Source organism: Emys orbicularis, chromosome 15, assembly GCF_028017835.1.
Source record: "Emys orbicularis isolate rEmyOrb1 chromosome 15, rEmyOrb1.hap1, whole genome shotgun sequence".
In the NCBI taxonomy this organism is placed as follows: Eukaryota; Metazoa; Chordata; order Testudines; family Emydidae; genus Emys; species Emys orbicularis.
In genome coordinates this window covers 1,195,268-1,208,852 of record NC_088697.1, presented here as the reverse complement: position 1 = coordinate 1,208,852, position 13,585 = coordinate 1,195,268, and the positions used below count along the sequence as shown (strand labels likewise).

The 13,585-nt window shown below is 68.7% G+C and overlaps 1 protein-coding gene across 1 annotated transcript; it reads right to left on the bottom strand.

Moving 5' to 3' along the window:
- Positions 1–2: 2 nt before the first annotated feature.
- GIGYF1 (GRB10 interacting GYF protein 1) lies at positions 3–12,339 on the bottom strand (the record flags this gene model as incomplete). The annotated part of the gene is given in 22 exon segments (XM_065417350.1): positions 3–55; positions 298–455; positions 1,636–1,755; positions 2,092–2,264; positions 2,738–2,866; positions 3,607–3,689; positions 3,772–3,872; positions 4,331–4,435; positions 5,091–5,206; positions 5,500–5,666; positions 5,855–6,014; positions 6,416–6,561; positions 6,946–7,140; positions 7,273–7,396; positions 7,727–7,947; positions 8,233–8,445; positions 8,763–8,803; positions 8,889–8,997; positions 9,253–9,364; positions 10,157–10,252; positions 11,689–11,818; positions 12,296–12,339. Coding segments are annotated over 22 exon segments (2,787 nt in total), but the record flags the coding sequence as incomplete, so codon positions are not given.
- Between the last annotated feature and the right edge of the window lie 1,246 nt (positions 12,340–13,585).

The window sequence follows — 13,585 nt, the reverse complement described above, 5'->3', positions numbered from 1 at the left end:
TCGTGAACGTCGTAGGGGGACTCCATCTCCTTCAGGAACGCCACCACCGTGGGGACTGCAGGGAGGTGAGGGGGGTCAAGGAGGGCCAGCCCCCTTCGCCCCCCGACCCCTCAAGCACCCACCCACCAACAAGGCCTGAGAGCTGCGGAAAACAGGCACGAAGAGGGGAAACCGAGGCACGAAGCGGGGAAACCGAGGCAGGAAACAAGAGCCGGGGACCGAGCCCAGGACTCCTGTGGCTCCCAGCCCCTCCCCCCCAGGGGTGCACGGAAGCCAGGCGTCCGGGCGCAGGCGTACCGTCGAGGTTGCTGGAGCTGTTCAGGACGTGCAGCATCTGCTCGCACCACTGCGTGAAGCCGTCCTGGGGCTTGTGGATCCCCTGCAGCAGTTTGAGCAGCTTCTCCTCCTCGTCCGTCTTCTTCCGGCTCTGCCGGCTCGGCCCCCCGTAGCTGTCCCTGTGCCGGGGCGGGGAGGGGAGAGTCAAAGAGAGCCACGGGCCCAGCCTGGTGCCCCTCACTCCCGACCCACAGCCCCTGCCAGCCCTGCCCCCCCCCCCAGCTCTGCCGGTGCCCCTCACTCCCAACCTGCAGCCCCCTGCTAGCCCAGCCCTGCCCCCCCAGCTCTGCCGGTGCCCCTCACTCCCGACCCGCAGCCCCTGCCAGCCCTGCCCCCCCCCCCCAGCTCTGCCGGTGCCCCTCACTCCCGACCCGCAGCCCCTGCCAGCCCAGCCCTGCCCCCCCCCCCCAGCTCTGCCGGGTGCCCCTCACTCCCGACCCACAGCCCCTGCCAGCCCAGCCCTGCCCCCCCAGCTCTGCCGGTGTCCCTCACTCCCGACCCACAGCCCCTGCCAGCCCAGCCCTGCCCCCGCCCCGCTCTGCCGGTGTCCCTCACTCCCGACCCGCAGCCCCTGCTAGCCCAGCCCCTGCCCCCCCAGCTCTGCCGGTGTCCCTCACTCCCGACCCACAGCCCCTGCTAGCCCAGCGCTGCCCCCCCCCAGCTCTGCCGGTGCCCCTCACTCCCGACCCGCAGCCCCTGCTAGCCCAGCCCTGCCCCCCCCCCAGCTCTGCCGGTGCCCCTCACTCCCGACCCACAGCCCCTGCCAGCCCAGCCCTGCCCCCCCCCCAGCTCTGCCGGTGCCCCTCACTCCCGACCCACAGCCCCTGCCAGCCCAGCCCTGCCCCCCCCCAGCTCTGCCGGTGCCCCTCACTCCCGACCCACAGCCCCTGCCAGCCCTGCCCCCCCCCCCAGCTCTGCCGGTGCCCCTCACTCCCGACCCACAGCCCCTGCTAGCCCAGCCCTGCCCCCCCCCCCAGCTCTGCCAGTGCCCCTCACTCCCGACCCACAGCCCCTGCCAGCCCTGCCCCCCCCCCAGCTCTGCCGGTGCCCCTCACTCCCGACCCACAGCCCCTGCCAGCCCAGCCCTGCCCCCCCAGCTCTGCCGGTGCCCCTCACTCCCGACCCACAGCCCCTGCCAGCCCAGCCCTGCCCCCCCAGCTCTGCCGGTGCCCCTCACTCCCGACCCACAGCCCCTGCCAGCCCAGCCCTGCCCCCCCCAGCTCTGCCGGTGCCCCTCACTCCCGCCCCCCAGCCCCTCCCCCCCGCCCCCCCCCCCCCACTCCCGCCCCGTGGGCTCACCCGAGGGAGGGGCTGCTGCGGCTGCTCTTCAGGCCCAGGCTCCTCAGGTTCTTGGCGCCCTCGTCCCACTTCTCATGGCTGCTCCATAGCGGGCTGGAGTCGGCGCCCCACTGCGAGGGGCTGTTCATGCCGAGCCCCCCGTGCTGGGAAGGGAAAGCGCTGAGATGCGGCCACCTCTGCGGCGGGGCGGCTGGTTCCACAGGGGATGGCTCAGGGACACTACTCCTGGGTGGGGCGAGCACTGTGACCGGGGGGGGGGGGGGAGAGGAAGGGGTACTTCCCCAGATGATGGGGGTTTGGGGGCCGGGGGGGGAGGTGGGGCGGAGCAGGGGACCGGCCTGGCTGTGGGCAGGACACAGGAGATCATAGTGATGGGTGAAGGTTGGGAGCCGGGCCAGGGGAGATCCTGGGGGCAGGACCTGGCTGGGGGCGGGGCCACTCACCGCTCTCTGCTGCGCCCGCTGCTGCTTCTGCAGCTGCCGCTCGCTCTCCTGCAGCTCCAGCAGGGCCTTCATGCCCCCGGGGGGCTTGGCCAGCCCCCCCCAGGGCGCCGCGCTCTGCGCCTGACTCTGCTGCAGCAGCTTCAGCACCAGCTCCTGCTGCCGGCACTGCGGGGGGCAGGGGCGTTACTGGGGGACGGACGGCCCAGCCCCCCAGCCTGGGGACGTCACCCACACGACCCTTGGCTTCCCCCAGGACGACAAAGTGGGGATCTGTGGGCGCTGGGGGGGGGCAATGGCCCCCCTCAGACAGCCAGGGTCTCCACCTTCCATGGGAGCCCCACAATCCCTCTGGAGAGCAGACCAGGGCCCCTAAAACACAGGGGTAAACTGACGCCCAGAGGCGCATTAAAGGAGAAAGAACCCAGGAGTCCTGGCTCCAAGCCCTCCCTGATCTAACCCACCAGCCCCCACTCCCCTCCCAGCGCCAGGGAGAGAACCCAGGAGTCCTGGCTCCCAGCCCCCCCAATCTAACCCACCAGCCCCCACTCCCCTCCCAGAGCCGGGGAGAGAACCCAGGGCAGGGCAAGGGTGGGGGTCTCTGGATCTCCGGCCGGGGGTCCACGGGAGAAGGGGTCCGTGGAGGTCAGGGGGGCGTTGACCTGTTTCCGCCGATACAGCTCCTCCTCCTCGCGCCGCTTCTGCTCCTCCTGGCGCCGCTTCTCTTCGCGCCGCTTGCGTTCCTCCTCCTCCCTCTTAGCCCTGAGTTCCGCGTCGCGGCGCTCCTGGAGCTGCGGCACCGGGGGAGGGGGGGGGCAGGGCGGGTGAGGGGAGGGCCCCAGGCTGCCAGAGAGCCCCCCCTCGCCACCCACCCGGCTGCCGGGGACTTGGGCAGTGCCGCGATCCCACGTAGCCCCTCTGCCGAACGGCGGCCAGGCCCCCTGCTGTAACCCACCAGCCCCACTCCCCTCCCAGTGCCGGGGAGAGAACCCAGGGGTCCTGGCTCCCAGCCCCCCCTGCTCTAACCCACCAGCCCCCACTTCCCTCCCAGAGACAGTGAGAGAACCCAGGAGTCCTGGCTCCCAGCCCCCCCTGCTCTAACCACCAGCCCCCCCACTCCCCTCCCAGAGCCGGGGAGAGAACCCAGGAGTCCCGGCTCCCAGCCCCCCCGCTCTAACCACCAGCCCCCACTCCCCTCCCAGAGCCGGGGAGAGAACCCAGGAGTCCCGGCTCCCAGCCCCCCCCGCTCTAACCCACCAGCCCCCACTCCCCTCCCAGAGCCGGGGAGAGAACCCAGGAGTCCCGGCTCCCAGCCCCCCCCGCTCTAACCACCAGCCCCCACTCGCCTCCCAGAGCCGGGGAGAGAACCCAGGAGTCCCGGCTCCCAGCCCCCCCCGCTCTAACCCACCAGCCCCCACTTCCCTCCCAGAGACAGTGAGAGAACCCAGGAGTACTGGCTCCCAGCCCCCCCCACTCTAACCACCAGCCCCCACTCCCCTCCCAGAGCCAGGGAGAGAACCCAGGCACTTACTTTCTGTTGCAGTTGCAGTTGTTCTAAGATTGGACCCTGAGTTGAAGAATTAATTGGTATATCCCATAGACTGGCCTCACTGCCTACGGGAGAGACCGGAGCGTCAGGCCTGGCGTGGCGCCCCCCTCTGAACACCCCCGGAGCCACACCGCCCCCCCCCCTTACCTGCGGGCTGTGAGGCTGAGGTATGCGCGTCCCACAGGGACCCTGTGTCTGGCACGGACATGGATCGGTTCATCGCCGGGATCAGGTTCTGCTCCCCGGTTCTGCAAGGCAAGGGGGTCCCCCGCTCAGCGCCGCACTTGCCCCCCACAGCGCCCCTGGGAGGAGAGAGCCGCAGCCACCCCCAGGGTGAGGCAGCTACCGGAGCCGGGGAGAGAACCCAGGAGTCCTGACTCCCAGCCCCCCTGCTCTAACCCACCAGCCCCCGCTCCCCTCCCAGAGCCGGGGAGAGAACCCAGGAGTCCTGGCTCCCATCTCCCCGCTGCTCTAACCCACCAGCCCCCGCTCCCCTCCCAGAGCCAGGGAGAGAACCCAGGAGTCCTGGCTCCCAGCCCCCGCTCCCCTCCCAGAGCCAGGGAGAGAACCCAGGCGTCCTGGCCAGTCTGACCGTGTGCACGCTCCCTGCTCCACCCCAGATGGCAGCAGGATAGCGGGATGAATCAGAGTGCGGGGAAGTGGGGGGCTGTGGGGGCCCGGGGGGCTGGCCAGGGGGCTCACTCACCTGGGTTTCAGAGCCTGCAGCTGCTGCAGGAAAGCAGTGAGCTGCTGCTGGGTGAGGTCGCCGGCCGCCAGCTTCTGCTGCAGCGCACATTGGGCGAACTGCGGCCTGCCGGGAGAGCACGGGGGAGTCACTGCGGGCCCCCGCCGGGGACCCCCACTGCCGGATCCATGCCCCACGCCCAGCCCAAGGGGGGGCAGTGACTGGGGTCGGACTCGCGCCCAGCCGAAGGGAGGGGGAAGTGACGGGGGTCGGACCCACGCCCCACGCCCCACGCCCAGCCCAAGGGGGGAAGCGATGGGGGTCGGACCCGCGCCCCACACCCAGCCCAAGGGGGGGAAGTGACGGTCCGGACACGGGGGTCGGACCAGCCCAAGGGGGGAAGCGACGGGGGTCGGACCCGCGCCCCACACCCAGCCCAAGGGGGGGAAGTGACAGTCCAGACACGGGGGTCGGACCAGCCCAAGGGGGGGCAGTGACTGGGGTCGGACCCACGCCCCACACCCAGCCCAAGGGAGGGAAGTGACGGGGGTCGGACTCGCGCCCAGCCGAAGGGAGGGGGAAGTGACGGGGGTCGGACCCACGCCCCACGCCCAGCCCAAGGGGGGAAGCGACGGGGGTCGGACCAGCCCAAGGGGGGAAGCGACGGGGGTCGGACCAGCCCAAGGGGGGAAGCGACGGGGGTCGGACCAGCCCACGGGGGGAAGCGACGGGGGTCGGACCCGCGCCCCACGCCAGCCCCCTCGCGGCGCTCGCACTGTACCTGTCTGGCAGGTACCGGTTGATGAGCTGCAGGAACTGCTGATGCTGGAGCTGCTGGTAGAGGGCGGCCGCCGCCAGCTCCTGCTGCTTCTTCAGCCGCTCCTGGTCCAGGTTCCCCTAGGGGGCAAGCGGCAGAGACAGGCTGTGGGGCTCCCCACGGGGGGGAGGGGGCTGTGACTCCGGGACTTCTCCCTTTAACCTCTGGCCACCGGACGCTACCGCCCCGAAAGGTATATGGGGGGGACAAAGGAGAGACCCCGGGGCTGGGCCGAGCGGGATCTCCCAGGATCTGGCCCGTTCTGGACACGCCGGGCAGTCGCCGGAGGCGTCTCTGGGATTCGGGGCGGGCGAGCGCCGAGCGCAGCAGGCTGGGCGAGGGGACGCACCCCGTCCCGGGGGGCTCGGCTCACCAGCAGCGGGGGCGGCGACGGGCCCGGCGCGAAAGGCACTCTTCCCCACATCTTGATCACCTCGCCCAGCGGCTGGAAGCCCTCGTCACAGCCGCGCTTCACCAGGAGCGACATGGTGAAATAGCCGGCCTGGAACCACTCCGCCATCTCCTGCGTGGTGAAGGGCCCTGGGGGGGGGGGCACAAACAAGGGTGTTCATGCAGGGACCCCTCACCCGGCGCTGAAATGCAGCCACCTCTGGGGCGGGGCGGCCGGTTACCCAGGGACCCCTCGCCCCGCGGCCTCCTCTGGGGCGAGGCGGCCAGTTACCGAGGGACTCCCTGCCCTGATCCCCACACCCCAATCGGCCCCACACCTTGGATCTCCCCCTGAGGGTCCTTGTAGAACCACTTCATGGCGGCCTCGTGGGAGAGGGGCAGGGCGGCGGCCGTGTTGCGCGGCTCCTGGATGGCCTGGGTGAAGCACTCCTCGTCCATGGAGCTCTCCTGGAGCGAGGCCACCATCTTCTCTGCTTCCTGGGAGGGGGGGGGGGGGAAAACCGAGGTGAGACCGGGCCCTGGCCCCCCAAATCCAGGGCCACAGCCGGAGGGAGGGGGGGGGGCGGCAGATTGATGTCTGTGTGGCTCCCACCTTGAGCACAGGCCAGGAGTGGGGGGGGAGAGAACCCAGGAGTCCTGGCTCCCAGCCCCCCCTGCTCTAACCACCAGCCCCTACTCCCCTCCTAGAGCCAGGGAGAGAACCCAGGAGTCCTGGCTCCCAGCCCCGCTGCTCTAACCCACCAGCCCCAACTCCCCTCCCAGAGCCAGGGAGAGAACCCAGGAGTCCTGGCTCCCAGCCCCCCTGCTCGAACCCACCAGCTCCCACTCCCCTCCCAGAGCCGGGGAGAGAACCCAGGCGTACGGGCTCCCCCGCTCACCTGCTGAAGATGTTTCATCCCGTCGTCGTCCTCGGTGTCTCCGATGGAAAACTCAGTAGCAGCATTGGTGGTGGAGGAAGGGGAGGAGAGGGTGGAGACCGCGCCCGTGCTGAGCTGTGACGGGAGGCCCAGGATGCCTGAGTCCCCTGGAGAAGGAGGGAGGGGGTCACTACATGAATTCGTTACCCCTTTCCCCACCCCCCCAGGGCTCAGATCCCCCCCCCCCATAATACCACCCCCGCCTTGGTAGCCTTCGTGACGGCTCTGGGAGCTGTCATTTCAGGCTCTTGGCAGACACAGGTAGTCGGGCAGACGTTAGTAGGTTTCAGAGTGAACACCCTTCATGAAGGTACCCAGGAAGCGATTGTTTCAGGCTCTCAGCAGACTCAGGCAGCGCTCAGCTCCAGAGAAGCATTGCAGAGGGAACAATGCATTCTGGGATGGGGGAGACACAACCACCAGCCCACCCCCGCTGGTGGCTCAGGCCACGGGAGGGGGACCCCGCCCCCATCCCCCCGCCCGCTTGATACCTTCTGCAGCAGGCTTCGGCTCCTTGTCGCAGGTGCCGAGGGGCACGGTGGGGTCCGAGCCCCCCAGGAGGGCGCTCTCACATTCACTAGTGGCAGTGGCAACAGTAGCAGCAAAGGGGGGGCCCGACAGCCAGGGGGCGCCGGGCGGGGAACATCGCTTCTCCTCCGGGGCCATCGAGGGATCCTTCCAGGCCTCTGGAGAGAGAGAGAGAGAGAGAGAGAGAGAGAGAGAGAGAGAACGGGTTACCATCTGGGGGGTTGCCCCAATCCCCCCGCCCCCCCCACACCCAGGTGCAGTGGGGTCCCAAAGCCCCCTGCCCGCCTTACCTTTCTCGGGGGCCTCCTTCGAGCCGGGCTCGGCGTCCTCCTTCCCTTCCAACCTCTCGTCGTCTTCCTGCAACGGATGGAAGTCGAACACGTGCTCCTCAGGGATTGGCTCCTTGGGGCTCTTCTGTCAGAGAGGAAGAGGGGCTTGGGGGTCAGAGGTCAAGCCAGGACCCCCAAGTACATGGGGGGGGGGAAGCATCCCACCGTTCTGCCCACTCCCCCGCCCAGCTGACAGCAGGAGCTACCCCGGGGACAGGACTGGGAGCCAGGACTCCTGGGTTCTCTCCCTGGCTCTGGGAAGCGGATGGGGGCTGGTGGGTTAGAGCAGGGGGGGCTGGGAGCCAGGACTCCTGGGTTCTCTCCCCGGCTCTGGGAGGGGAGTGGGGGCTGGGAGCCAGGACTCCTGGGGTCTCTCCCCGGCTCTGGGAGGTTGGGGGTTCCGGGAGCCGGGTACCTTGAGGGGCATGAAGGCGCCGGAGGAGTCGAAGGTGCCCATCTCCTCGTCCTCGTCGTCCATGCACCACTCGGGCAGCCCGTCCTTGTCGTCCTCGAAGCTGTCGCTGCCCCGGTGCCGCCGCCCGCCCCGCTCCTCCTCCCGCTCCCGGAAGTCGAAGTCGAACTTGCGGCGCCGGCCCTCGGGGTGCTCCCGCCAGCCGGCCGAGCGGGGCGCACCATCTGGGGGGGGGCACATGCTGAGCGGGGGGAGCCGGGCTGCCTCGAGGCGTGCTCCCGGCCCAACCCACAGACTCACAACGGGGGCAGAACCTGCCCATGACCCGCCCCCAGCCTGCCCTCCTATGGTCCCGCCTACCACCCCACCATGGGGAGGGTCCCACGACAGGCCCCGCCCCCAGCCTGTCCTATGGCCCCACCTACCACCCCGTCATGAGGAGGTCCCCCACAGGCCCTGCCCACAATCCCCAGTGTCCCCCCCCTCACTCTGCCCATGGGGGGCCTCACCTGGGCTGGCCGACCGCCAGCGCTCACTCTCGCGCCGGGCCCCACTCAGCCGCCAGCTGCCCCCCGCGGCCGCCCCGGCGGGAGTGGGGCCGGCGCCCCCGCCCCCCTCCTCCTCCTCCTCCTGCTCCTCCCGCAGCGTCCGCCAGTTGTTGCTGTCCGAGCGGGCGTAGTCCTTGCGGGGGAGTGGAGCCCCCTCCTCGAAGGGAGCCCGGGCTGCGGGGGAGAGGCAATCAGTGGGGGGCCGGATCACGTGTCCGCTCCCCCCCCCCCCATCCAACCAGCAGGGGGTCAGCCCCGCCTACAGGGCAGCTGCTAAGGGAAGGGGAAGCCCCTCCGCCCACCAGCAGAGTACCTGGAAGAAGGGTAGCTCCCTGGGGGGGGGGGCAGAGCCCCCTCTTCCTCAAGGTGTCGGTGTTCTTGGGCATGACTGTGGGGACCCCCTCCTCCTCCAGTCCTAGGGTCCCCCAGGGTGTCCCCCTTACAGCCCCCCCCCCCAAATCTCTCCCCACAGGCAACCAGGAGCCACCTACTTCCGTCCCGCCGGGTCGGCTTCTCGAACCGCCGCTCGCCCCTGCCGGAGAGAGAAGGGGAGAGGTCAGAGCCTGGCCCCCCAGTCCCCACGGGTCCCCCCCCCAGCCCACGCCCCCCACACTCACCGGTCGTCCCAGCTCTGGCTGCGGTGGATCTCCCGGGCCCCGCGCCCGAACGCCCCCTCTGGCTCCTCCGGACTTCTTTGGTAAAACCCGCTCTCGCCTCGGCCCCGGCCTAGGGGAAATGAGCGCTGAGACCCTGGCTTGAAAATGGGGGGCTTCTCTGCCCCCCGCCCACGATCCCCCTGCCAGCGGGGGGGGGGGGGGGGGAAGAGCCAGGAACAGCCCCCCCGCCCCCAGTCCCCATTCACCCACCTGTGCCCCCCCCCAGTCCCCATTCACGGCCCCCCCTTATCGGTTCCTATTATCCCCGCGTCCCCATCCCCCACCAGATCTTGGGCCCCGGACCCCCAAATCTCCTCCTAGATACCTCGGCTCCGGGTACTGCCCCTCCCCCGGGAGACTCCAGCGGGAGCGGCTCCGCCTCCTTTTCCCATCAGCCTCAGCACCGCCACGCTGTTCACAGACATGGAGAAATTCCTCTGGAACAGAGCCGGGGGGCGGGTTAGCACACAGACATCACTAGATCCTGCCCCAGATCGGGGCTGGTACCCCCATGCCCCACCCCCCTGAGCCAGCCAGTCCCCGCCCTGGGGCTGGGTGGGAGCCGGCGCCCCCTAGAGGGGACAGACCCCTGCCCCATTCCCCGCCCCCCTGAGCCAGCCAGTCCCTGCCCTGGGGCCGGGTGGGAGCCAGCGCCCCCCAGAGGGGACAGGCCCCTGCCCCATTCCCCGCCCCCCTGAGCCAGCCAGTCCCCGCCCTGGGGCCGGGTGGGAGCCGACGCCCCCTAGAGGGGACAGGCCCCTGCCCCATTCCCCACCCCCCTGAGCCAGCCAGTCCCCGCCCTGGGGCCGGGTGGGAGCCGGTGCTCCCCAGAGGGGACAGGCCCCCTCCCCCCTGAGCCAGCCAGTGCCCGCCCTGGGGCCGGGTGGGAGCTGGCGCCCCCTAGAGGGGACAGGCCCCTGCCCCATTCCCCGCCCACCTGAGCCAGCCAGTCCCTGCCCTGGGGCTGGGTGGGAGCCGGCGCCCCCTAGAGGGGACAGGCCCCTGCCCCATTCCCTGCCCCCCGGAGACAGCCAGTCCCTGCCCTGGGGCTGGGTGGGAGCCGGCGCCCCCTAGAGGGAAAAGACTCCATGCCCCATCCCCAGGACTGCCCCTGGGGATCTCAGTCATAAGGGGGTGCTTTGTCTCTGCAGCCCCCCAATCTCTGTTGGGGGGGTGGGTTTGTGCAGCCCCTGGCACAAGCAGTGGGTGCCCCCACCCCACCCCACTACCTGCTCCTCCTCCGTTAGTGGGACCAGGGCCAGCGGCTGCAGTGGCTCTTCCTGGAGAATGGCAGCGAATTCCTTATCCTGGAGCTCCTCCGGGACCTGGGCGGGTGCGAAGAGAGCAGCTGGGGGGTGCGGCTGGGAGTGAACTTCCCCTGCCCTCCCTCCCCAACGGCAGGGTCACCCCCCCACCCTCCCAAGACACAAGGCTTTCACTTGGGGCACGCATACCCCTGCGAACCTCGAAGGGGGACCCCAGGGTCACACCAGGCGCCCTCATCCCGACCCATTCCGGGTCACCCCATTGGGCAGCCATAACCCCGCCCCCTGGTCACCTGACATCCCATGGGCCCTGGTGTATTTTACTCCGGAGGGAATTTCGCACCCCTGCGCATGCGCAGAATTTATGTCCCCCGCAGATTTCTTTGATTCCCTGCAGAAAAATGACTTTGACGGGGAAGCAAAGGGATGCCACAAGAGTGGTCATGTGACACACACACACACACCCCCAGCAGTACATTTCGGGTGCCCAGGGCAGGTGGCAGAGAGGCAAATCACTGTGGGGCAGGGGGCAGGACTGGGGACCCGGCTGGTGGCTCCTATCCTGCGCCATCTCAGCTGCTAGTCCTGGCTGGGCTAGTGAGGACGGGACTTCCTCTTTCCCTGCACGGCATCCGGGGCCGGGTCAGACCCACCTCAGATTTCTCCCCCGGCTGCAGGAAGCTCTGCAAACTCCCCACCCCCCCACTTCCTGCACCCATCGCTCCTCAACTGCAGGGGGAGGGATCCCTGTACAGGGAGCTGCTCCCCCGTCCGCCCAACCCCCGTGAATCCAGACCCCCTCATAGCCAGACCCTCACGGCGAGCCTCATCACCCCCCTACACTCAGAAACCCCGCCCGGATGAGCCCCACTCCCTCTGCATCTGGACCCCCCACTAAGCCCCCCACACCCAGACTCCCACACACACTCAGCCCCAACCACCTTCACCTGAACCCCCCCTGCAGAGCCCCATTACCACTGCACCCAGAACCCCCAACAAGCCCCTGTGCATCCAGATCCCCCACTGAGCCGCCCAGACTGCCCCACACAGAACCCTCTCAACCCCCATGCATCCCCCCCCCACTTGGCTCCTGCCTTGCTGAGCCTGCCTGCCCACACCTGACACAGAGGGGCAGGGCCCCGGGGTGTTTCTGGGGCCGGGCCGGTCCTTGCGCTGTGGCAGGGTCAGGTGCAGCCTCACCGCCGAGTCCGTGTCCCGGGGGGCGTGGGAGCTGCAGAGGGATCTCCCACCTCTGTGCAGCAAGTGGCCTGTGTTCCCCACTGCCAGGTTGGAGCCTCCACATTTATTTGCCAAATAAAATTTGCAGACTTTTTAAATATTGTGCGCAGAATTTTGATTTCTGGGGGCGCAGAATTTTTAATTTTTTGGGCGCAGAATGCCCTCAGGAGCAATACTCTGCAGCACCCCACTGGGCAGCCTTGCTCCGCCCCGTTGCCCGGCGTGCGGGAAGCCTCGGGGCATGGACACACACGCACCTTGTTCTCTTTGACATAAAGTGCTAGCATCTCTTCTCTGCCGTAGCGATAGTCCGCGAGCTTGTACTTTGGCATGGCAGGAGAGGGCGGGGGGGAGGCCACGCTGCCCCCACTGGACAGCGCGCGGAGCCTGGGGCGGGCGGGACAGACTGAGAGTCAGCGACGGGGCCAGGCTCCGCGGACACACGGCCACATACACAGAGCGAGGCCGCAAGGAGCCTTCAAGGGGGGCTTCAGGGTTAAGTTAGAATGAGCTAGAGTAGGGGGTGCGGGGAGCCAGGATTCCTGGGTTCTCTCCCCGGCTCTGGGAGGGGGGTGGGGGCTGGTGGGTTAGAGCAGGGGGGGCTGGGAGCCAGGACTCCTGGGTTCTCTCCCCGGCTCTGGGAGGGGAGTGGGGGCTGGTGGGTTAGAGCAGGGGGGGCTGGGAGCCAGGACTCCTGGGTTCTCTCCCAGTTTGGGGAGAGGGGTCTAGTAGCTTCATTATCACCTTCTTTGCCCCGAAGTTAAGGGCCAACCGGTGTTTGTGGATCTCTCTAGGGATCCCCGGCTTCCCGCCCCCCCAGGTCCCCCATTCTCTGGGCCCCGCCCCCCACCTCCTCACGCTCACCATTCCGGTCCAAAATTGAGTGTCTCGGCGGCCATCGCCCTCTGCGTGTGCGTTGGGTTTAGCTTCTGTTGTCCTATGACCTGGACGGCGAGGAAGGAAACCGGGCGATGAAAGGTGGGGTGTTCCCATCCCGTCGCTCTGGGCTCCCTGCCCCCCTGCCCTGACCTCTCACAGCCCCCCACTCCCCTTCCTTACCTGCTGGCTACCGCCCCACGCCCCTCACCGTGGGAGGCTCAGCCCACGGCGCTGAACCTGCAGCCAGGAGACAGAACCCGAGGGGCGCAGGGTTAGGATCAAGGACTATTCCCCCGCCCCCACTGTCTCTCCCTCCCCAGGCCTTCCCAGTGCAGATCAACTGTGGGTGGGGGCTCAGAAGGGGTGAGCCCCCCCCCTGCAGGAGGGGGAGTGCTGGAGGGGAAAAGGTAGGGGGGACTGTCAGCCACTCCCCATTGGCCCCCCAAAACACTGCTCCATTTCAGACATCTACCATTACCTAACCGATAAATAATTCTAGCCCATCCCCCCACTCCCCAACGTTACCCCCCAAATCCTCCATATGCCTCCCCCGGGAACCAGCTCCACAGTCTAGGCGATTGGGAGGGGTGGGGGGGCTGAGAGCCTGGATGCCTGGGTTCTCTCCCCTGCTCTGGGAGGGGAGTGGGGCTGGTGGGTTAGAGCAGGGGGGGCTGGGAGCCAGGACTCCTGGGTTCTCTCCCTGGCTGTGGGAGGGGAGTGGGGGCCGGTGGCTCAGAGCACGGGCGGCTGGGAGCCAGGACTCCTGGGTACTCTCCCCCCACACCCCAAGCATTTCTCACCCAGACGGCAGCGGCTTGTGGGTCCGAGCACGCTGGGGGCTGGGGGATTTCCGAGGGTGGGGGATCTGCAGGCACCCGTCTGTCCGGATTGCTAGCTGAGCACGGGTGCTGATGAGGCTGCTGGGCCTTTCTCCCCCCACGACAGAGTCGGAAGCCGGATTCACATTGGGAAGAGCTGCTGGGGGGAAGAGAGGGGGAGCATTAGTCCACACGGTGACGGATTGGGGGAGAACTGGCTTCAGACCCCTGTACCCTGCAGAGCGTGGCCCCCAGCACGTGGGATGGAGGCGATTCTCCAGTCAGCAGTATAGGGTATAGGACACACAGGGGAGCAATTCCCATCACAGCCACTGGAGGGCACAGGAACATAGAGCTTCCATAGTGCTGTCCTTTATGCAGGAAGTAAGGCAACGGGACTTTCCCCATCATCACCAATGGCTGGAGAGAGAACCCAGGAGTCCTGGTTCCTAGGACC